General features: G+C 49.7%; 2 protein-coding genes across 3 annotated transcripts in view; one reads left to right on the forward strand and one right to left on the reverse strand.

Moving 5' to 3' along the window:
* The first annotated feature begins 2,401 nt into the window (after nucleotides 1-2,401).
* The window catches only part of DDAH1 (dimethylarginine dimethylaminohydrolase 1), a 97,330-nt gene continuing 76,670 nt past the window's right edge, over nucleotides 2,402-23,061 (forward strand). Inside the window, exon 1 of one of the 2 annotated variants that reach the window (XM_048059284.2) lies at nucleotides 2,402-2,437. In XM_048059284.2, the coding sequence (XP_047915241.1) occupies nucleotides 2,417-2,437 (21 nt within the window). In that variant the 5' untranslated portion in view covers nucleotides 2,402-2,416. Of the gene's footprint in view, nucleotides 2,438-9,000; nucleotides 9,202-23,061 lie in introns of those variants that run through there. The other variant, XM_048059286.2, reaches the window with a different exon arrangement.
* CCN1 (cellular communication network factor 1) lies at nucleotides 5,593-8,136 on the reverse strand. The gene is made up of 5 exons (XM_048059279.2): nucleotides 7,975-8,136; nucleotides 7,647-7,863; nucleotides 6,963-7,310; nucleotides 6,623-6,825; nucleotides 5,593-6,513 (listed from the first exon to the last, which is right to left on the reverse strand). Exons 1-5 carry the CDS (start codon nucleotides 8,032-8,034, stop codon nucleotides 6,214-6,216), a joined length of 1,128 nt encoding a protein of 375 aa, XP_047915236.1. The 5' UTR covers nucleotides 8,035-8,136; the 3' UTR covers nucleotides 5,593-6,213.

Consider the following 23,061-nt stretch of genomic DNA (forward strand, 5'->3'; position numbering starts at 1 on the left):
AGGAACAAGCTCTGTGTGTAGCGTTGTTACAGCACTTCTTTTAATGTTTAGACTGTTCAGGTTTCAAACCCTGAACTCTCACAGCATGCTTGAACTGAAGGACCAGCAGCTTACAAAGCAAAGAGTAGAGGCTCTTGTACTGAATGAACGTGCTAGTAAAAAAAAAAAAAAAAAAAGTAATGAAGTCATCCTTTTCACAAACTAAGGGACAAAAATAGAGCCTAGCTAAGAGCATAGCAATAGCTGAGAGCTGGGCTTGAGTCAGTCCTAGGAGAGAACTTGGTTCTTTTCCTTTTCTGTACAGCTTCCTGGGGTGGATGAGGCATAAGCTAGGGAACTGTCATGGGTAAACAACTCCCTGTCAGTATGACAGCAAGGTTTTGAATGAACACATCTGAATGCTAGGCTGTACCGTATTTACTCCACTTTAGGGATTGTTGATTTGTAGAGGAAAAGGGGATCATGCCGCAAACAGAGTTGCTGCCCTAGCTCTTAGAGGCAGTCTGGACTAGCGAGCTAACCAAGAGCTGCTACTCCAGTAAAGCAGGGCGGATTTACTTCGCGTTAGGAGTAAACCTGCTCACAGTGCAGAACACCCTCTCTAGACTAAAAAAGTGCAGAAATGTCCAGGCTTCGTGCCGATAGGAAGCCCAACCTCTGCACTGAGCGTGGGGACAGCTGTGGTTCGGACCCTGCCCTGCCAGCTAGGGCTGTTCTCTGTTGACATCTGTAGGAGCTGGGAGTGCATCACACCTTGTCAGAGCAGGCTCTCAAGGAGTAAATATACAGCTGTGATGATGTAACGTCAGGCCCTGTTTGGTCACAAACATCTCGTTCTGCTTTCTCAAGTCCCACACACTTTTCCTGAAAACATTTATTCTTCCTCCCTCCAAAGAAAAAATATCTTGAATTTGTGTTTATGTTGTTGCTATGACATTCAGTTAAACTGTATGCAGATGCAGGTTCTCTTAATGAGAGGGGGAAAAAAAACACAACTGTGTACTTCAGCGAACAAAGATTACCCTGTGTTTGTATTAGGATGTTGCTATGGCAGTGCATATGGTTTTATTTGGTGGAAATTTGTGGTGAGATGGAAGGAAGTCACATGTATGCGGGACAAACAAGAAATGGCAGCAAAACCAACTCCAAATAAATACTGAAACTGAAAGGGGAGTTGCAGATGACATGTAAAACCAGGAAAAGACAGGGATAGTTGTTTTGCTGCCCACCTCTGTGAACTGACAACAGAACCGTGCTCGTGCCGTGTCCTGCCTGTCTCGCCGACCCGTCGGACAGCAGCGTAGCTGTAATGATGCTTTTACTGCCTGAGCTTCTTGCCCTGCTTGGCTCTGCACGCTGTGACATATTTTGTTGTTGTTGTTGTTTGGGAAGCAGAATTCCACTGCCTTGGCCTGATTTCCCCACCACTAGCTTTTCCAGCCTATCCTAATGTAGTGGGCTTTTTGGCAGGAAAATTAACACTGATAAAATGTAGAAATCCACTAGTGCCTTGCCTACCTTTGGGGCAAAGGGAAGTCTTTCTGGACTTGCTGCCTCCTGCTTGTGATAGAAACGGGAGATTTTTCTTTAACTGGCACAGGAGTCCTCATATTTGTCTCGTCCTTTTGCATTAGGCTGCTTTTTGCATCAGTTGCATCAGTACAGCTGTTGGTGGGGTTGCGTGACAAATCAGAGCAAGTTAAAAATAACCTGCCCAAGAAACAGGGATAGAAGTGAGGGAGGAGAGTGAGTCCTGGTTTAGAGAACAAATTGCCACACTGCGCTGGGAGCTGGCTGGTTCCGGCGTGATCCCAGCTTGCGGAGAAAGCAAAAGTGTTTTGAAAATCACATTGCCACTTTCTTCCTGGCATCCCATTTCAGCCACAAAGAGGAGGAAGAAATGACTGTGAAAGCTGCCTGTTGCTTCTGCTTTCAGCTGTGCTTGGGCATCCATGTTGGTTTTAATGGGATTGTTTCACCGCAGCACAAGTAAAACCTACTCTCTTATTTTACGTCCTCATAAACAACTTGCAGATTTTATAGCTGTGCTATCTTAATGTCTGACTATGTTAGATTTTATGAGCCAATTTAGATCTAACATGTTTGGTTTGAGATGCTCAAGAAGCTCGGTAGCTTTGGAGAATCAGCTGCTTAGAGTCCGCAGATCCACAGGTATCTTTTTGGCCTGCTGTCGGACAGTGCTCTCAGAACATGACTGGCCTGGCCTGCCGACTTCAACTGGTGCGTATAGCGGCGTCTCGTCACTCCTCTTACTAAAACTCCGGCTGCATTCGGCATGAGGTTGTCAGTGCCTATATCCTAGCCAGATTTCCATCTGCACAAACCTTTGCACCCTACCTTTACAAGTCTTCCTTCTGGCCAGTAAACGAAAAGCTCGTGTAACGTTTCGTCCTGGATGGTTGCTGCATTCCATCTGGTAAGTGGCTGTACTTAGGACAGATAAAGTTGCTTATGTGAGTGGTGCCTTGGGGTCTTCCAGAATGTTCTCCAATATAAATTGTGTATGTGGACATTTTTTGGAGGGGGTGTGGGGAGGTCATAGCGTACTGGATGCCATCTGTTCAGTTTCTCGGTGTTTGGTCTCTACAGGATAATACAGATAGGTGCTCGTTGCATCGCCTTGTTGCTTGGATCTGTATTTTTTGCATACCAAGTCTCACTGCAGTTCCGTGCACTTCAGTTGTTTGTGACCTGAAGTGCATTTATAGGTACCTCCAAAGCGAGCTGTATTTGCTGCTTTCTCCGTGGCCCCTCTATGTTTCTATGTGCTGCTTTGTACGTGGGCATGTTACATGGAGAAAACAAATTGAAGGTCAAAACAAGGACATGCCTTCATGAAAAACGGGCTTGAGGCAGAGCAGCAGGTAAAACCACAGACCCAGCGTTCCCTCGCTGCACGTGCAGAGATCCACCAGTTACACAGGAGACAAGTTGTGTGCAGCTTCCCAGCCGGAGCAGGGCGCTGGGCCTGCTTGCCAGAAGGTGCCCACTGGCGGTCCCACAGCCCGGTGGGCCCTGCTCTGCTGGGGCTCCCCCGTAGCTTTTGTTTTGTTTCTTGTGATGCAGCACTTGAGGAAACATAAACTTTGTCTTCACGGCATTGCCTACATTGGTAGGGAAGATTTTATGTGCGCCCCTGATACCGCAGTGGCTACCTCCACCAGGCACTTGTAAATAACTGCGCTGAGTACAACAAGAGGCATTTCTTCAGGCCTACAGCTGTAGTTTGACGAGCGTTCCTTTCGGCGGCAGCAGCAGCTGCAGCAAACTGCCCCGTGCCACGCTTCCCATCCCCGGGTAACCCCACCGCTGGCAGCCCCTCCGCTGCTCGTTGCACGGGTGCGCGGCAGACGGAGCACCCCACAAACGCACTGCCACAGACACGGGCGGGCAGCAGCAGCCCCTCTGCTGTGCGAGGACTCTTGAAGAAGAACGTTGGTATTTTAGTTTTCCACCCAGAGATAGAGTAACAGTTATGATCGTTTACCTTACCTGTGGGCCCTCCTGGTTGCACTTAAAGGAAGCCGTGTTTTTATCATTGATATTTTCATGCCTAGTATCTGGGGTTCTTTTTCTGCTGGAACAACAGGGACATAAAGATTTCAAAGCAAGCACAAAGGCAAGACGTGATGCTGACTCCTTTTACAGTATTGTGGGGTTTAGTAGTTTTGCCATGCAATTGTGAAATGTAGCAAGTGAGAAGAGAACAGCGTGGTTGATGCTCGGTTGGTGTGAAGTCCCAGCTCTGGAAGATTAGCAGTTCATTCTCGTGGGGTTCATTTCCCCTCTTTATGACAGGGTAATTTTATTTAGTATATTTTGCTCTCATGTTTGCATGTTCTGCTCCTGCAGCCCTTATGCTCCCACCAGTACGTTTTTTTAGTGAGCAAAGATTACAGACCCACCCCTCTTCTTGATGAGACATGGAAAGCCCAAAGTGCAGGCTGTAAAAACTAGGACCTGTGTGGAACCACGCTTCGGACAGAAGTTGGAAGGGCCGTTTTTGCTTGGGTGCCGTGTGCGCGTTCAGACTTACTCTGTGGATATAGTGTAGTTATGCCTACGTGTAATTTTTAGGAGAGCTGAGTTAGGTTACTTTAAAGTGGGTGTCATTCAGGTGTAGTTGAAAGTGGAGGTGGCCAAGAACGAGCAGGCAGCTCCGCTGTGTCTGTGAACCGTGTGTTCCTACTCTCCGTGCAGTAACCCGACATGCAGACCCAGTGATTCCTCGTTGAGAGGCTGATGTAATGAAGTGTTCGGTGCTAGATGTAAGTCAAAACCAAACAAAAGCGCTTCATTGCGTTTTACACTTTTACTGTCAACAAATATTGTACAGACAAGTTTAGGTACAGCTAAGACTGGTGGCCAGGTGGTAAATTCCAAAACAGCTGAAGTTTTGAATGCCTTCGGGGAGAGAACTTGACTGAGCAGAAGAGAGACAGCTGTAATTTGTCAGGCAAAGCATTAGGTGCCAGAGATGAGCTTCTGAGATATTTGGCCATCTATTTTATTGAAATATTTATGTCTAATCAAATGAAAAGTGAACTCTTAACCACTTGCGTGTCAAACCGCATGGTGGTGGATGACAGTACTACCAGCCTAAAACCCCACAATCGGTCTTTGCTTTTCCTGAGAAGTACTTTTCTCACTCAAGACTACAGGAAGGCTTCTTGGCAGAGAACTAACTGGTGATGATGAGGAGAAAAAAATGTGTTGCAGGTTTCCTTTCAGCCTTATCTGTAGTGCAGCTTTATACTAACCAGCATAGTACAAATGTTTCGTGCAGCTTTCTCAGTTCCTCCTCTAGGTCATTTTTTAAATGCCATTTTCTTAACGCATGCCAGCTAGCTATCTTAGGGCTCCCTGGGTTTGCTAAATGTCATCCACATCCCTAAAGTGTAGTTACATATTTGAAAAGTGGGAAGGGGAGGCAAGGAAGAGAAAAGATTGGCTGCTTTGCCTTTTACTCTATTGGAAAAGTACTTGAAATTCCTCACATTCTTCTTCTGTTAACAGTATGTTTACTTTTCATCACTGGGTTATTAGGATTAACAAAAGTCATTGCTTCAAGCTCATTTAATTTGAATTTAGTGAAAGCAAACTACCTCCTGCAGACTGTAGGAAACATTCTTCTTCCACAGAACTCTATTAATTTGCAAGAAGCAGCCACCAAAAAAATGTGAGACCTGACGACCACTTCCACCCCAGTGCTCTACCTCGCTGTGCACATACTGCATTCTAATGAAGTGCCTCATGTTGCAAATTCCAGGACAGTTTGAATAATCTGACACTCTAATTAACATTTCAGTCTCTCCATCAAACATGGGCTTTCACTGCCAGGAACATTTTTCTGCACATGCTTTCTAGAGCATGGGGGGCAGAGCGTATATACCCCTTCAGTATATCATTTACCCCACGAATTAGACTCAGCTTAGTGGAGTTCATGGCTGCATCTGCAGGAGAGCTTGCCTTAGTTTCCCGAGAATCTTGGGACTCAAAGTGTTCATAGAAAGGTCTTGCCTTTGCTGTAGTTAAAGCTGTTCCATCTTCAAATGCTCTATGGAGAGTAGGTAGGTAAATATTTCTTTATTAAATGATTAATTCCATAAATAAATTCTTTTAATTCATTGAATATAAAATTAAAATCATTTACAACTTATTCCAGTATTACAGGGTCTGGAAGGGGTTAAAAAAGAAAAAAAAAAGCTACAGTTTGATAAATAAAATACTCAGCTTTAAAACAACTGATTTCTGTTTGCCATTAAACTACAGTTGGTACATAATAGCTGCCACTGTGAACACCTCACAAGTGCCCACCTCAGGAAGGAATGTAACTTCCAACTTGGTTGGGGAAGGGGGGGAGAAGAGAGAGGGAGGGGGGAAAAGCATAGTGTTAAATCGAACAGGATAGGAAGAAGGTTTTCATAACCGGAACAAAACATGTCTCAGATCACTTACAAACAGAAAACAGTATATACGATAAGGTGCTCCAAAAAGAAGCAGTGAAGTTGCTCCAGTACTATGAAGCTTTAAGTATGCTTAAATCTGTCGCATTAGTGTCCAGTTGCACAGTGCACTCTTGTAACATCTCAATGTTGCCCTCCAACGGGCAAGGCACCACTTCCATCAAAGGTCCTTTCTCCATGGCTGGTTACTTCAGAACTCTGTTTAGCATCCCACCCCCACCACAGCTTAGTCCCGAAATTTGTGAATGTCATTGACCAGTCTGTAGTAGGGGTAAGCTTCGTTCGCATGCGGACAGTTGTAGTTGCATCGGCAGGACTGGATCATCATGACGCTCTTGGTGAAGGTTTCTCCATCATCGCAGCGGAACCTGATCTTGACAGTCCTGGTCTGCTGGGGCGTACAGCACCTGCCATCCACGCAGGAGCCGCAGTACTTGGGGCGGTACTTCTTCACGCTGGAACATCCGGCATAAGTGAACTTCACTGGGGATGGGGACTTCTTAGTCTTAGTACATTTTTTCCCTTTCTATAAAGAGAAGGCAATAATATTGTTAGTGGGAGATTCTTGTCCAGCTTTTCCCCTCTATCCAAACCAGTCTGGAAAGAAGAGGAGCACCACAGGAGTCTGTATTTACCTTTAGGGAGGCATAGCTTGGCTGGCCACATGGCCTCACTTCGCATATCCTGGTCTCTTTGATGAGCTTGCAGTCAGGATTATCGTTGGTAACCCTCGTGGAGATGCCGGTTCCGCATGTCTTGGAGCACTGGGACCAGGAAGTTGTTTGCACAATGCATTTGGGATTCTCAAAAGCTCGGCTTTGTGGCTCGGATCCAAACACTGGAAAAAGAAAAGGAGGACTCAGACTTAAGTACATCTTCCCACTGGGTTTCTTTCTTCCCGCTGGGGTCTGAAGAGCCACATGGCTTTCCTCCCCACCTTAACTGTCACCGTTACACAGGCTAGCCCATACTCACCAGGTAGCATCTTCAGGCCTCCCTTCACGATGGCAATTAGCTCGTTGTTCCTAGTCAGTTCGCCTTCAGAAGCGTCCAGACCAAACTCTTTGCTGAAGAAACCCTCCAGCTCATCCAGCGCATCCTTGCTCTCATCGCAGACCCACTCTTCGCAGCACTGCCCGGGGACTTTGACCAGCCTGGGGCTGGGGCAGCCCAGGTTAGGAAGGGAGAGCTCTTGCGGGCAGAGCGGGATGCAGCCCACAGCTCCATCTATGCACGTACACTGGTGTTTACAGTTCGGCTGGAAGCTCTCGCCGTTCTGGTAGATTTTGGAGTTATATTCACACGGTCTCCCCTCGGACTGTGCTGTAGAGAGCAACGAGAGAGAGGAGAGGGAGTCAGAGGTGGGAGTCGCTCCTTTAAACGCACGCGTTTGCTGCTCTGTGAATTCGGTTCGCGGTAAAGCTCCCTACAATCCCCGGGAGACACGGGGCCAGAACAATAACTTAGTCAGGAATCACTTTTCCTTATGTGCTTTTAGCGGAGCCCAGACATACTGAATCGCATTCCAGACTGCTGAAGTCATGTGCCTTTCTGCCAAGCTACCAACAACAAAGCATAACCATACAAGGACTCAAAATTACTAAACTCCGGCGCTCCGGGGAGCACCGCTCGGCCGGGGGAGACGGCGGCGGCCCTTACCTCTGCAGATGCCCTTGGTCGCGACGGGGCTGGCGCCGAAGTTGCACTCCAGCCCCTTGGTGTGGTCGCAGGGCTGCGTCCGGCTGCAGTCCTCGTTGAGCTGCTTGGCGCAGACCTTGCAGCAGCCGCAGCCGTCCGGCACCAGCCCCACGCCGGGGGCGCACTGCGGCACGGCGGCCGGACACTGGCAGACGGCGGGGCAGGGCGAGCCGAGAGCCTGCGGAGCGGAGACAGCGGGGGTCGGTCAGCGCCGGGGCTACCGAGCCGCGAGGGGAGAGCCGTGAGGGGAGAGCCGCGAGCCGAGCCGAGCCTCCCTCCCCGGACTTACCAGGCGGGCCAGGCACAGGAGGGCGGCCGCCAAAGCGGGGCGGGTGCCCGCGGAGCCCATGTCGAGCGGCGGTGGTGGCGGCGGCGTCGGGCGCTGAGGGGAGGCTGCCGGCGGCGGGAAGCTGCGAGCGCGCAGCGGGGCCGGCGCGGTCTGAGGCGGCGGCGGGGCGCGGGCCGCCTTATATAGGGCGCGGGGCCGCCGCGTGCGCCGCGCCGCTGACGTCGCGCGTTCCGGGCCGCGGCCGCGGCCAGCGCTCGCGGCATCCCAGGAATGCGCCTGGCGCGCGCCGCGCGGCCGCCCCGCCCCGCCCCGCCCCTCCCGGCCCGCCCCGCCCCGGCCGCGGGGGGGGGGGGGCCCCGCGCCCGCACGGCACCGGCGCCCCCGGCACCCCCCGGCCCCCGGCACCCGCCGCCTACCGCCGGGCCGGGCCGGGCCGGGCAGGGAGCCCGCTGCCGGGGCGGCCTTCCTCCTGGCGGCCCCGAGCGCCTCCAGCTGGGAGCGGGCACCCGACGTAACAATATTGCCTTATTTGGTAGAGCAGTAGCCCGCATTTTTCGCATTTTTCTGCTCTGTTATCCAGCCACAAAGCATTCTTGACAGCTTCAGAGGTTGTTAAATATAGCCCTCGCTTCTGTTCCCAGGGCAGGAAATTCTTTGGAATTCCTGTTTTTCACGCAATCTGTCCATCATGATTTAGGAGCGCTGTGCCGGAGGAGCCAACTGGCGCAGCGCTGCCGCTCGCTGCTCGGGTGAAAAAAGCCCAGCGCCGTGTGCGACCCGGCGGCGGTACCGCCAGCCCCATTCCCGGGATGCTTCCTGGCAAACGAGATTACTGTGCCCAACACAACTTTGGGGTGGGCTTGGGGGGATTTTTTTTTTTTCCTTACTTCTTTTTTTTTTTTTTCTTGATTGCCTTCAACGATGGAAGGTGGAGGAGCAGATGCAGAGGAGAGGAGAAACTTTGCAAAAAACCCTCGAGAGCCCAGAAAAGCAGAAGGGGAGGGGGAGGCAGGGGAGAGGGAGGGGATGCGCAGAGGAGGGAGACCCGGTTAACCTGCCCGCCTAGCGCTGCCAGGCTCTGAGCCTGTGCCTGCTGCTCCCAGCCAGGGGCGCGCAGCGAGGGGCTCCGGCAGCACCCCAGCACCTCGCCGCCGGCCCCTCTCCGCTGCCGGCAGGGTTACGGCCGGGACGGCTTCACGGCGAGGGACGGACGGTGCGCATGGCTGGGTAAGTGCTGGGCAAGGGCTGCTCCCGGCGCTCAGCCCGCCGAGGGGCTGGGGGCTGGCGTGCGCGCACGCCCGTGCGATTTGTTTTGCTTTGTATTTTAATACCGGCAGGAATAATAAGGCAGCCTTGTTGGACCTTGCCGGGGCCGCAGAAAAGGGGGCTCGTTGTTGTCTTGGGAGCGCTGCTCCTGGGCTTGGCTTTGGCCGGAGGAGTGCGGCGGGGGGACTCGGGCTGCCAGGGAGGCGCGGGTGACACAAGAGGGGTCCCACACAACGGGGCCCCTGTCCTCGGCTGCCCCGCACCCCCACGGCGGGCTCCCACAGACACGCACCGAGCTGCTGCGCCTCTCCCACGCGCATCCTGTCTGAGCGGGGGGCTGGCGAGGCAGCCCCTGTGTCATCCTCACACAGAAAACACCCAGCGCGGTGTCCCCGGTGCCCCAGACTGGCCTCTTGCTGCCAGACAGCCTCTCCCCACCGGGGAAGCCTCCACAGAGGCCTGGGCTGCCCCGACACGCAGCGGCCAGGCCCAGGCCCTGAGCTGGCTGGCCCAGGCCGGGCCTGCAGAGCCTGCCTCTGGCAAAAGGGCTGGTGCCCTGTGGGTGCTTTCCCCCACAGCTGAGTCTTGTTGTGCTTTTCTCTCCAGATTAGATCCCCGCAGCTATTTCGGGTGGTTTGGTGGCTTGTGAAAGGTGGCAGGAGAAAAGCTTCAGGCCCGCTTTGCCCTCAGAGGGCGGCGCTGGTTTTCTGCTTCCTTCGTACACCTCCAAACTTGACTGGAAAGGATGATTGTTGAAAGGGAAATCTGGTCTTTAATTATATGCAGCTATCTCCTGAGAATGCCAATATACACCAATTAGTGCCATTACTGGCGACAGGAATCACTTTATGTGTCCATGAAGAATTGGACAGAGACAGCCGGCGAACTCAGGCGGCTGCCAGTAATGGCGGTAACGACTTTCCAGCCCCACCGATCTGGCCAGGCTCCAGCTGTGACGAGGAGGAGCTGCTTGGTCCTGCTTCCAGCCTCTGAGCTATCCAGTGCTCCAGGCTTCCCTCAGTCTGGTAGGTGTGTGTGTGCGCTACGGCACTTTAGTTTTACAAAGTCGAACGTTGGCTCATAGGTGGAGCGCCTGACCGGTCCTTTTTTTTCAAGGTGACATTGTGGCGGTGGCATTGTGATCAGGAGGAACGATTTTGTCGTTCAGCACGTTTTTGCTAGTGACAATTTTGAAAATGTTAGAGCAGAAAGAGCTGCCACACCAACGTGTGGTTAAATTGGACGGTTTTGCTTTTCAGGGATTTATGCAAACACTTGTTTGTTTAATTACATCTAATTTAAGGACACGTACCAAGCGTTTTGCTTTGATCTATGATTTTCACAACATTCAGCAAATGCCACAGGAACAGTCGATGAATGGCGCCTTTTCTCGTTTGGTTTCATGTCTTACCACACATTCACACAACTTTGATGGGAAACTGTAACCGAACCTGCATTTGCTCAGAAAAGGGCATTTTGAAAGCTTTGAAGCACCTTTTAACAAACCTGTCCTGAATTTCAAGTAGTTGACAACGCTCGAGATCGGCTGCGTTTCTCTGGAGCTCAGGTTAGACTGTGAACCTTTCATACGCTTCCACTGCACACATTTCCCTGTCATAAACTGTGACCCCGAGTTTACGTTCCAGGCTGTGCCTATGTCTTGTGGATGAGCATCAGGAAACAGGAAAAAGTTTGGAGTATCTTTCTTTTTTGAGGTTGTATTCAGTATAACACCAAGTTCCAGACCTCTGTTGTCCTAAGGGAACTGGGAAGTGTTCCCAGCTTTATGTAATGAAGGGTATTTTACTGTCTCCTAACTTTTTGTGCCATAGGCAATAATAGCTGTTTGTAAGGTAAAGTCTGCTGAGAGCTTGGCTAATGCAAGGCAGGAATTTGAAACAGTTGGCTTATACACCAGGTATTACAGATTTACTGAGTACACACTGTCATCTCTGCAGGCCTTTATTTCTCCAGGAAAAGGAATTTCCAGAGAGACAAATCAAGAAAAAAATAAATAAATAACTGAATGGTTTATCTTCCTTCCACACGGTTTTCCACAGCTATGTGTAGGGACTCCAGAGCAGCGTAAGGGGATGTATAGGACAGATATTCCTCCGAGAGCTGCTATGTCCAGTGGCAGTAGGTATCCAGCACTGAACTAGGGAACATCAAAAGTTTACAGTCGTGTGGATTCTGGGGAAGGTTCTTACTAAAACCAGCGTATAGCCCTTTTTGTACTTTTATTTCCTCTTCCCCGTTCTCTTTTTCCTTTGCCCATCCTTTGCTGTGCATTTCTTCCATCTCTCCTTCTCCTTCTTCTCCTTTTCCCTGTTCCAGTCTTTTTCCCTGTGGCCTTTCCTCTTCTAATGTTTACCTACCTTAGGCTGGGCCTCTCCTGCAGCTCCTGCCAGGCCGCCGGTTCCTGCTGCACTAAATCAGTTCTTCCAGTCAATGGCTCCTCTCAGTGACTCACAGGAGGTGCAAATCCAGTGGGGCAAATTAAGCATACCAACACACAGGCAGAGTAGCCAGAAGACTTCAGCAGCTAAAATTCAAGTGGGTTCAGATTTTTTTTTTCTTGCTTTGATTTGCTCGGAGTTTATGCTGAATTCTTTGAGTATGGCATTTCCTATTTGTTTTCTTCCTCTTCCCTGCTACCTTCCCTTTAGCTATGCTCATGCCTGCCAGTTTTTGTATAGTATGTGCCTTGCCTGTGTTTTCTAATACTAGTGGGTTTGTGCTTTGCAATATTTGTGCCGAGGCACTTTGCTTTGTAGGTGCACTGATTTTTCCTCTGGCTGCTCTCAAGGTATTGTGAAGGTTCTGCTTCTGTGAAAGTGGAAAGGGAACTTGGGAGTCTCCTGAGCCTGCAGGGGAACCAAAGAAGTTAAATTTGCAGTAGTATTCAGTTGTGCTCATTGCTGCTTCAGCTCGTGAACTGCACCCCATGTAGGTATAAGGGACATAACATCAAAACAGAGGCGAGAAGCATCCCTGCTGATGATCAGTGTGTTCCCGTTGAACCTCTGACTGGTAACACATACTGAACGGCTTCTCACCCAAGGCTTGGATGCAGAAAGGCAAAGCAGTTACAGTCATCTTCTGCTTAGTTCCTGCTGTCCATTCAGAGAACCGAGAGCTCTTTGTCGCTGCCGCTCAAGGAGCTCACATTCAGTTTATTTTAGTACTAGCTACTGCTGCACTACTGGGAAGTTCTGTTTTCTCAGTGAGGCAGGTGGATTACTTAGTATGTATTAACCCACTCTCACGTGCGTATGCTTCAACATTATGGTACACTCAGAAGAGAGAATTTGCAATCAGGCCCATCCCTGTATCTGAAGTTTGCAATGAAAAGACTGCTGGGGGGGCTTTGGCCTAAGCGCAACACAAAAAGACCATCAGGTGGTCCTGGCTAGCACCTGGCTGCGCATGAATTCCAAGTCACGCCTATCGTCTTGCGATGCAGCGATTCAACTTGAAATGTAGGCTGAAATCTCTCTTTATGTATCATAGAAAAATCCTTTTAACAGCTGCATTTTGTGAATTTCGTTGAAGGAAGCTGAGGCACCAGGAGCATGCACAGGTTCTTTCTCAGCATCAGAACACTTGCAGGCTGCAGCCCATAATGGTTTTCAGCTGCTGTCTGCCTCAGCCTACATCATAGCTACACCTTGGGGACAGCTGCCTTCTGCATTTATCTGCATGTGGAACTCTGGCCCAGAACACACGCTCCTCAGTGCATTCAGATTTGTTTTTACATTTCTGCATTTAAAATACCTGCAAACTTCTTTCCCAAAAGGTGTTTTATTTTGTTATAGTTCTTAATCAAAGGTCTGTTTCCTTAAGGTTAGCCTGAATAAAAGCTGGCAGAACCTTCTGCCTTCGTTCTGGTGCTTTCACTCCCTCTCTCCTGCTAATGACCTGAGGAAATGTTTTCTTGTCACTGGTACGTGGACATTCAAAGGGCTTGCCCGGCCTTTGGTTTTAAGAACACATTTTTTGTAGGTTTTTAGTTGTTGTTGCTTGGTTTTGTGAAAAAAATAGCATTTCTGTTTCTTTGTACACATGTAGAAGGGAAGGCCTGATCCTGCAAGATACAGAAGATGCTTTGCCACACAGTGAATTCTGTCAGTTTCCAGGCTAGCTGCTGTAAATGTCACAGGATTAATTGCAGAATAGTGCCGAATCCCCTGAGGTGCCCGTTGGCTTTGTCCAGAATCATTACTCATTCTCTGCTACATACACAAGGTTATTAAAACACGGTGAGACCGTAGTTGTGTTTGCTGCGTTACTGTTTATTTCCATTCTGCTCTCTCCAGGCTCTTACCCTTCGCCTACCAGTCTGTTACTGTGAGCACCTTTCAGTGGCAGCCAGCTGTGTTCTTTTCTTCTCCTGCGTGCGTTTGTCTTGTGACACCCAGGAGCCAGCTGAGAGAAGGAAGCCAGCCCAGGGCTGCCCTGCTGGAGATCAGCTGCGTGCGCTGCTCTCTGGCTTGTGCCCCTCGCTTCTGGTCAGTGATAGTGGAGTGAGAAAAATCAATGGCAGACAAATAAGTAGACACGATGTCATCCTTGCAGATAGGGAGGACTTGCAGACAGCCAACAGATCATGTATGTGCTTTGAGAATGTTTCTGGAGACAGAGTTACGGTCCAAGAATGTGCAAATGACTGCCCATCCCAGTCCTACGTGTCTGCGATTCAGGAGAAGTGCTAAACCATCTCTAGACTTGAGTAGCATCCAAATCTAAAAGATGTGTCTTGCTCTGTTGAACTGGTTGGGGGGATTTTTTCTTGGGGAGTGAAGAAGAAACGGTTTGAATGGAATCCCTTCCTCAGTTTATCCCTGCCGGAGACTAAAGGGAAGCTGGAGGGAGCCGGCAGGCAAGACCAGGTGGGCAGCCCGGCGAGAGGCTGCTGCGTTGCACCGGGTCCTCGCGTGGCTCCCTGCAGCAGCCAGCGCCGTGCAGCCCGCCGCTGAGCGCGACCCGTGGGGAGAGGACATCTCTTTGAGTCAGCCAGGAAGCGTGGCTGCTGCCCACTGTTTTCCCAGGGACTGGTGTCCTCAGGAAGTGCGGGGTTAGCAGGGCTATCAGCAGCCCGCTGTGGTGCGGAGACTTTTTTACGATTGCATTAACATATCTTTTCCTGTTGTTGTGCAGAAATTATGACTCCTAGTGTCAGTGCTGAGATGAAAGCAGAAACCCTTCCGCGTGGAGCAGGCATTAAAAGCTAGATGTTCTGTTAATCGTAAACAAAAAAGTGCTGATTGGCAGCTACGTACTTTCAGAGATGTTTGCTCCTCATTTCTTTTAACTCTTTGCACTCTTCTGCATCGTATTGTACTCAGCTACCTGCATGCTGATCACTGTCCTCTCCTGCTGCCTAACCGGGGGTCCGATTCTGAAACTCCCACAGACTCAACTTTTAATGGGACTATTTGAGAACAATGTGGAGCAGCGTGGGTCTTTCAGGTGAGCACTGTGTAATAACACAATGTTTGTCAGCAGTTGTGAGAGGAGAGCCTCTGCTTGGAAGGACTGGGCTTTTTCAGGATGTACCCGTACCATTTTATAACAGTGCCATGTCAAAATAAAAATCGGAGATTAAAAGTGCACCCTCCTTGTGCTGCTAAAAACACTTTTAGATTATACACGCTGAAAACAGTAAATATTTAATGTACACGTTTACTTTTCCTGGTTTATGCGGAGCTCCCTGGGTCTGACAGAGAAGCTAGACAGATCTGTTTATAGCGAGCTCCCCGGGCTGGCACAATGCTGCAGTGTTTGGTCTGCGAGCACCACAGGGGGATGTTTAAAAAAATAAAAGCGTTCCATTTACATTGGGGGAAAAAATCCTGAGAATGCTTCTATTAATATTAACTGGTGTAAAACCCCAAATTCTACATTTCAGGCCTTAAATATTTCAAAAATAGAGGACTAGATTGTGGTCAGTGAGGATGTGGGGTAAGAAGCTTTCCCTCGCTTACATAGCCAGCGAAGGAGGAGGTCAGGATGGAGTTCTGGCTGAAGGAGAACAGAGTTATTATAGAAGTGCTCCCGATGAAGGGCCGGTGTGGGACGAGGAAGAAGAGCTCAGGAGCGAGCCACGCTGTGCCACCCCCACTCCTGACAGCGGGTGCGGATGGACGCGTGCACAAGCATACGGTGCCTTTGGTTTTGTGCAGGGTGGCAGGTGAGCACCCACCGTGCGTGTAGGCTGCCGGCCAGGATGCTAAGAAATACGCTCCCAGATTCAGGATTTCTTGAAGACTTGCTTTGGTTTCGACTGGGGTCTTACCTGAGCACTAGCTTCCCATCTCAGTTATACTGACATTAAACCTGATTTGTCTGATCAAAGTTAATGGCATTAATTAGCACACATTAATTAACTTAAAGAGCTGACACTGGAGTTGAGAGCTCCCAAGGACTGGGGGACTGCATCAGTGTCTCCCTCATTTCCTCTGAAGTTATCTCAGCTAAGAAGTGAGTTCATTTTGATAGTCTGATTAAAGAGCTGGCTGATTTGTAACTCTTGTAAGAGATTAAGGTAACATTTAAAAAGAGATTCTTGGAGTGTCTGGCTAGTTTCTCAGGGAAATTTTCTGTTGAAGAAAAGTAGAGTTAGGGAATGGGAGTCTGCACTGCGGTGGGCTAAGCACTGTGTGAGTACATAGAGCCGCCTATATACATGTATATAAATGTAATAGTCGTCTCAGCACGTGAATAAAGCTGGGAGGCGGGGTGGGATTGTCTTGCTTTCCCACCAGCCACACCAGCAGAGGGGCACGTTTCCCGGGCACGTTTCCCAGCCACGTGCGGCCCCCTGTCCTGCTGACCCGAAGGGCCAGGCCACGGGGAGCAACCTAGGCAAGGCAGCAGCTGCTCAGCGCCCCGGCACGGGCACCCTGCCTGGTCTGCAAGCTCCTCCTCTGACAAGTGCTAGGCAGGGTCCGGTTTTTCATCCTCCCCCAGGCTAAGTATCACTGTTTTCTGTCACTAGCCTTGCGGAAAGCCCGCGCGTCCTTCAAGAGGTGTGCTGGGCTGGGTGGTGCAGGGACGTGGCCCTTCCCTCATGGCAGAAGAACGGATGTAAGAGAAGCAGCTGGGATGGATCCGGGGAGCAGTTGTCGCCGTGACCACAGGCAGCAGCTCAGGTCGGCACAGAAAGCACAGAAGGAGGTGTTTGCTGGGCAGACTGGCCATATCCTGCCCTGGAATTGCCCAGCCACGGACCACGTCGGTGGACCCCTCGTGAAGCTGGGGTACCAAGAGGAGGAAACCTATGCCAAGCGCTGGTGTTACAGCTGCGGCACTGTGGGCCATTGCCCATCCAGAGGGAGAAGTGGTGGAATAATGCAACTCTTTCTTCACACACCGAGTTAGAGGCCACGTTTCGATATGGCCTGCTTGCACCTCCTCATTGTGCCTTAGCTGTGAGCAGGGATCCACACAAAGCCAGCGCTCCTAGACCCATACTGAGATTCATTGATTCCAGAAGCAGCCCTGGCCTGAGGCACCCCGCGCTGCTGCGGCTGCTCCCCAGTGCCCTGTTCCACCGCTTTTATGACCTTCCCTTTGCTGCTGGAGTGGCACACAGGTCTGCAGCAAAACAAAGAAGCCAGCCCAGGTCTCCAGGGGGTGGAAACCCAGCACATTAACCCACTGTGTGACCTGGCAAGGGCTTGTGACTCTGGATTTTATGGCAGGATACCTGTGCCCGGGTATTGCGCATTTAGGAGAGAACACAGTTGCTGCACAGTCAGCTCCTGAAGGGCAGCTGGCATAATGACAGTAGGCTTAAAAAATGAATGAATTGTCAGCTTCAGTCTGGATGTCACCATCATTTTAATGCTAATGTGCTTTTTCCTCAGCCAGCCTCCTGCCTGAATGTGGAGCACAGAAACATCGCAGTATTTATGGGATTTTAACTAGATTAGTTACAAACCTATAAAGCAAAGAAAGAGACAGTTCATCCAGTATTGGGGAGGGGAGTGTTAAAAATGCCACCTCAGATAAAATATTATGGGAGTTGAGTAACTGTAAATAAGAACCTTGCCTATGAAATAGCTTCTTATGTGAGCTTGGGATGAGGGCCAAGAGAATGTCTAGGGCTTGGGGAAATTTATTAGCCCAGATCAACAGGATTTCTGGGACTCGGGAGATGGGGTGGCAAAGAATTTGCCTGCTGGAGTCTGCACTTCCTCCATTCATGCCTACAGCAGGAGTTTTACTTATAAAACTTTCAAGATGGCTCATTTGCATTTTTTGAATTTTCTTGGTTCTCGTTAGCAGTTGCAGTTCTGGCCTGGGACTTGGGAGAGCTGGGTTCAAGCTCTGGGTTTCACAGCCTGCCAGTGTGGTCCCGGGCAAGGCAGGCATCCCTCTCTGCTTGAATGCCCCGTCTGTAGAGAGGAGACAAATTCTGTGTCCTGATTCACAGGGATGGTGTGGGGGCGTGCTGAAGACCGGGAGGCATTCAGATGCCTGAAGTAGGGGTGAGAGGACTGTGGATGCTTACTCACGGATGGCAAGAGCGTGTGCGGAGCAGCCACAGCACATGGGGTAGTGACCTCTGTGGGAGGAATGGCATTTTGGGGACGACGGGTCTTCCCTTTCATCCCAGTCATTTCGTCTAATTGGTCACAGCAGGGATTCTCCCTGCTCATAGACTGCTCTGTTTTATACCCTCTGCCAGTGCAAGCCACCTGTCTGACAGTGTTGGTAGTGTCCAGAAGATATTAGGGTCATCTTGGCTATGTGTTTGCTTAAATAAAGGGCGTGTGCACATCAGTAGCGCACATCCTGGGGACCCACCGCCTCTTGTCTCCCCTTTTCGTCTCCCGTATTCCCACTGTCACCCTTCTGGTGTCCCAGCCTGGCTTCCTTATTCCTTGCTTGTATTCAGCTTTCTGTCTGGGTTCTTCTAGCTCGTGTCTCCCCTTCTGCGTTCACTTTGGTATTTCTTTCTCGACCTCTTTTCTCACTCTCACGGTTTGTCCCTGTTTTATTTTTCTTGTCTTGTTTTTTGGAATTTGTCCTTAGCCTCTCCTATGTATTTCCCTTTTCCTCTCTCATGTTCCAAGAGATTTTTAGTAAACAATATCTGTATCCTATTCTGACTCACTCTCCACTGATAATGGAAAGATTTGATCACGCAAGCAATGCAAAGATCTTCCATTTGGGTGTGCAGGGCAGGTCAGGACGACCTCGCTTCTGCTGTCAAGTGAAGAGCCACAGGGTCTAATTCCTCAGTCAATGCTTATTTGCCAATGTATCTCGCAGACGGTTAAGGCTGTTCGGTCGTTCTTAGGGCACACACCAGCAGACACACATATATTCCTTGGCTGTGGAGCCTGTGTGCATTAGGGGTGTGCTGCATTGTGCCGTGTGTCATCACACTCCCATACGATCGCCGCGAGTAGCACATCGGTGGCTGTTGGTAATGTACTTAGCCAAAGTGTGGGAAAACTCTCAGACTTGAACTTAGCTTTGTATTTCCATGCCATATGAAACTCTTTGAGTGTTTGTCCTTCCCTTCACGTGGCTGCTGTCTGCTCTTGTATTGCATTGACATATGTGAAACCTATCCTGTCCCCTTTTTAATATGCTGCTTACAGTATAAATGCAAAAGCAGACAGTGCTTCTGAAGAGAAACAAATGTAGTTGTGGTTGTTGTTATAAATAGTGCAAAGGATTTAGAAGGTATTTAATCTTTCAGGCAAGAATCATAAGTGTGCTGTGTAATATGATCTTAAAGCTCTCATATTTAGCATTGAAGTCTTCCTAGTTGAGATGGGCCAAGTTCACTCATTACAGTTTGGCTTCAGTGCAGGATGAGGATGCTCTTCTCTTCATGGGAATGAGGCTTAACCTCCAAAAATGTGGTACGCTAGATGATGTGCCCAACCTGTACATGCATTTAGTGCAGTTATTCAGGCAAGTCAGGAATTTGCAAGCGCAACTGGCCCTTTTGCATGAAGAACTGTGGTATTTCAACACATGAATTTTTGAGGTTGGTTCCTAAAATCAGTACTGCATTTTTCCTCTGCTGGAATGAAATACAAATATTTATTTATTGACAGAGCTGGAGCTGATCGTTTTCCCTGTCCAGGTCTGAGTTGTCTGTTCCATCAGATGAAAACAAGTAGTATTCTGACTTCTTTTGAAAATGCGTTTGTTCATAACTGGCTTAAAAACAATTAGTGCCTGCTCTTTGCCAGCCCTGGTAAAGTGCTATATGTGTGTGTGTGTGTATATGTATATCAAAAGGGGCTGAACGCCCAGAAATTCTCTTGGCAGCCCTGCTGTCTGGTTAGAAAAGGAAGTGAGCTACAAAATTTGAACATTCAGTTCTGAGACTTGAAAGCTTTCTGGATTTTATTACTGACTCAACAGGGTTTTCATTATGCATGTGGCCAAGAGGAGAGGTTTACGCAAGAGGAACATATTGTAGTTGAATATGTTTGTAATTTTACACATTGTTAAATAATTGAGATAACTAGATGTCTCCTAAATGAACAAAATAAATGAAGTGTTAGCAGCACTGTCACTGTGGCACAGACAAGGAAATACAAAAGAATGGCTTGCCCCCCATCTGAAGGCTGATTTCCAGTGCAGAGGGGTCCTGATCCAGATGCTGACTGACATTTTGCTGTAGATGTGAATGGGAGCCAACTTTCTCTGAACATATCTGGAAGTCTCTTGCTGCCTTTCAGCCTCTTCTACTCCAGAAACTTTCATCTACAGCTTGATTTTTTTTTGTGTGTGATTTTTTTTTTCTGCTTTTTAGTAACAGTGCCATTTAAACAGCAGTTTGAGGCTAAGCTTTTTTTCTGCTCTCATTTTCATGTTAGTTTTAGGAAGGAAAATATTTCAAGAAGCAGATTGTCAAGGAGAGAAGGTGTTGGGTGCGTGGACTAAGCTGTAAATGCAGATGGAGGCTCTGGCCCGATGTCCTGGTTGCCTCCTTCAGCAGGGAACGTGCTCCGTCAGGTCGCACCCCGTGTCATGCAGCTCCGCCACAAACCAGCACCAGTGCTTGAAGTCACAGCAAAGTCAATCCTGTCCCACAGACAACATGCCCCTAGCTAATTTTGTACTTGTTCATGTGGAGGGTATTTATTCTTCATTGTCTTAAAAAGGTGTTTATATTTAAACCTCTGTGGTCACTGGTGCCACACAGTCTCAGTGTATGTGTTTTCTTGAAACTACTGTGAGTGGGAAATGCTATCCATGTATTCCTCTGCATTTTGCACGTGGGAAACCATGGCAGAGGGAAAATTCAAGATCATTGGATCATTCAAGTTGGAAGGGACGTCAGGAAGTTTTCTTATTAAATGCAGTTTTTAAAGTCACTTTGGCCTGTTGGTTCCCCCTATGGTTTTTGAATCCATCAGATCGATTTCAACCCACCATAAGCAGAAGGGGTTTGTTTCAGAGAGATGAAATCACAGGCAGAGTCCAGGAAGGTGAGCAGCTGTGGAGCTGAGGGAGGCCCTGCCAGTGCCCCGGGAGATGCTGCTGCCCGAGCACAGCTCCAGCTGGGTGCTGGGGAGCCCCTGCAGGAGAGGCGCTGAGCACCCCGACTGCAGAAAGCGCCTGCTTGGAGCTCCTGTGCTCCAGGGACACTGGAAAGCCCAACCACACAACATGGGTCTGTAAGAAATACGGTTTCATGAGTCCCGCTGCTGACAGAAGTTGTTAGCTGCTCTACCAGGGCTTCCAAGCGTTGGCTTTTGGTCAGACGGAAAGCAGGCAGATGTCTGCCCTGGGTCACCCCGGGCTTCCACTTCCCGAGGGCCTGGATGGGTCACGGGGCCGTGCCACCCAGCTGAGCCCAGCCTGCCCCTCAGGTGCCACCCCGGCTCCCATGCTGCAAAATCCAGCTGGATATTTTGCGCTTTTGCTGGAGATCTTACTGACCAGGAGAAATGTGGCATTATAACAGGGCTGCGCTGGTTTGTTGTTCATGTCTCCTCCACAGAGGGAACAAGCCAGGGAGGATGTTTTAAACGTAGCTCCTGGTCAGGGCGGTGTGGGGAGCGCTAGAAGCCAGGGATGGTCTGGCAGCAAAATAATTTCCCCTTTTAAAACCACTGAATAGCCCTTGTTTCTCCACGCTGCAGCGGGTTAGCTGGGCCGTGCAGCCCGGGCTCAGAGACGTGGCCTGATCCTGGCAGCGCTGGGTCCGCGCTTACCACAGCCGCCTGTCGGCATCGGAGGAGGCCTCACGGTGAAACACCCCCCTTTTTAAGAAAGTAAAAAATACAATTAAAAAAATAGCCTGTCAGGAACATTACTAGGGAAAAGTAATTCACGAGCATTGCGTGAATGCTCGAGCAGCTGCTGTTCAATGCGCAGTAAGGTTCGAAGTGCCGCCGGTACAAACATACACACTACTTGAGGATTTCACGGAGCCAACCGTGCTGCCAGGCCTTGCTGCACGGCCTGCATCATGCTGCACCCTGCCCGGCCCCAGGTAGCTCAGCAGCGCCCAGACACGGCGTTGTCTGAATATGGGACGTCTCTCGAAAGCTGTGCTCGAGTGCGATCACCTAGCGAGGAGCCAAGCTGCTCCTCTGGCCCGCAGATCAGCAGGTGGGAGTCTCCCGGCCTCCCTAAACACGGCGTCACTCCACAGCCGCGTTTCTGCTGCGGGGAGCTGCCACCTACACCCGTGGTGCAGGGGGTCCCTGGGGACAGGGCGTTTCGGGAAGCAGGCACTGGGTGCACGCAGGGCAGCGGGCGAGCGTCAGGGCAAGGATGACTCGAAGGAATCCACAGAGCTGGGAGGAACTGGGCTGAAATGCCAGCTCAGTCCTGCCGCGCTCCCTCCCCACCTTCCTTCCTCCCTGCCCTGTCAATGGGCTTCTTCTTGCACCGGAGGGGAAGGCAGCGCTTCTATATGGAGTCCAGCCTGTTAAAAATAAAATGATTAGGGAGAGCTTTACCTCGGCTGAGCCCACCTGTCAGTGCTGGTAGCTCTATTATCATATTTTCCAACATCTTCCCAGTGTTTTTCTGTCCTGTGTTGCTGTACACAGAGGCAGAGGAAACTTGCCTGTGCAGAGGAAAAAGTGAAGCAGACTTTCTCAAATGTTCATAAACAGCCTGAAAAAGCTTTACACATTGATCTCTCTCCATTTTAGTCATCAGAGGTCTTATTTACAACTGTAGCTTGCTTAAAAAAACAAACCAACCACAAGCACCATAGACCCTGCACCTTCTGTAAATACTGGTCATCTGTCTACCTGAAGAAAAATCCCCAAAGAAAATTAACTTCTAAATCATATTTTGTTTTCTTTCTTTTTAATTATTTCTTTAAATGTGCATATTGTCCTTTGGAGAAGATGGCACCGTTTAAAAATGCCAGGGGAGTGTAACAGCTGGACTAGCACACTGTGCATGTTGCCTGGCCTCGTTCCATGATGCTCATAAATATTTGAACCCTTTGCTACATTAATCCAGTATTTCTTAACAGCAAAGCTATTAGCCTAGAAGGGCTTCAGCCATCTGAGACCCCGCGTGATAGGTTTGATGCCTCATGTAAGGATTGTAGGGTTTGATTTTTACTTATTTTTGGCAAATGGGGACAAGTGGAGGTGAAGGAAGCGGTGCTGCAGCGCCGGCACAGCGTTAGGTAACCGCCTCTCCTTGGCAGGGGCTCGCAGCGCTCTCCTCTCAGCCATTGCCAACCGCACTTGATATTTCTTGTTTACTTCCACTGTTTGAAGGCAAAACTGAAACAATTTCACTGGGGAGGACTGAGCAGGGTAAGGTGGGAGACTGGGGCAGGACACAGGCCTCTGATGGACACTGCAA

This window comes from Anser cygnoides, chromosome 8, assembly GCF_040182565.1.
Source record: "Anser cygnoides isolate HZ-2024a breed goose chromosome 8, Taihu_goose_T2T_genome, whole genome shotgun sequence".
In the NCBI taxonomy this organism is placed as follows: Eukaryota; Metazoa; Chordata; class Aves; order Anseriformes; family Anatidae; genus Anser; species Anser cygnoides.

Coding starts and splice junctions, on each gene's coding strand:
- CCN1 (XM_048059279.2), bottom strand. CDS start 8,034: ATGGGCTCCGCGGGCACCCGCCCCGCTTTGGCGGCCGCCCTCCTGTGC. Junction 7,311..7,646: donor GACCAAGGGCATCTGCAGAG/GTAAGGGCCGCC, acceptor TGCTCTCTACAG/CACAGTCCGAGGGGAGACCG. Junction 6,514..6,622: donor CAAGCTATGCCTCCCTAAAG/GTAAATACAGAC, acceptor TTCTCTTTATAG/AAAGGGAAAAAATGTACTAA.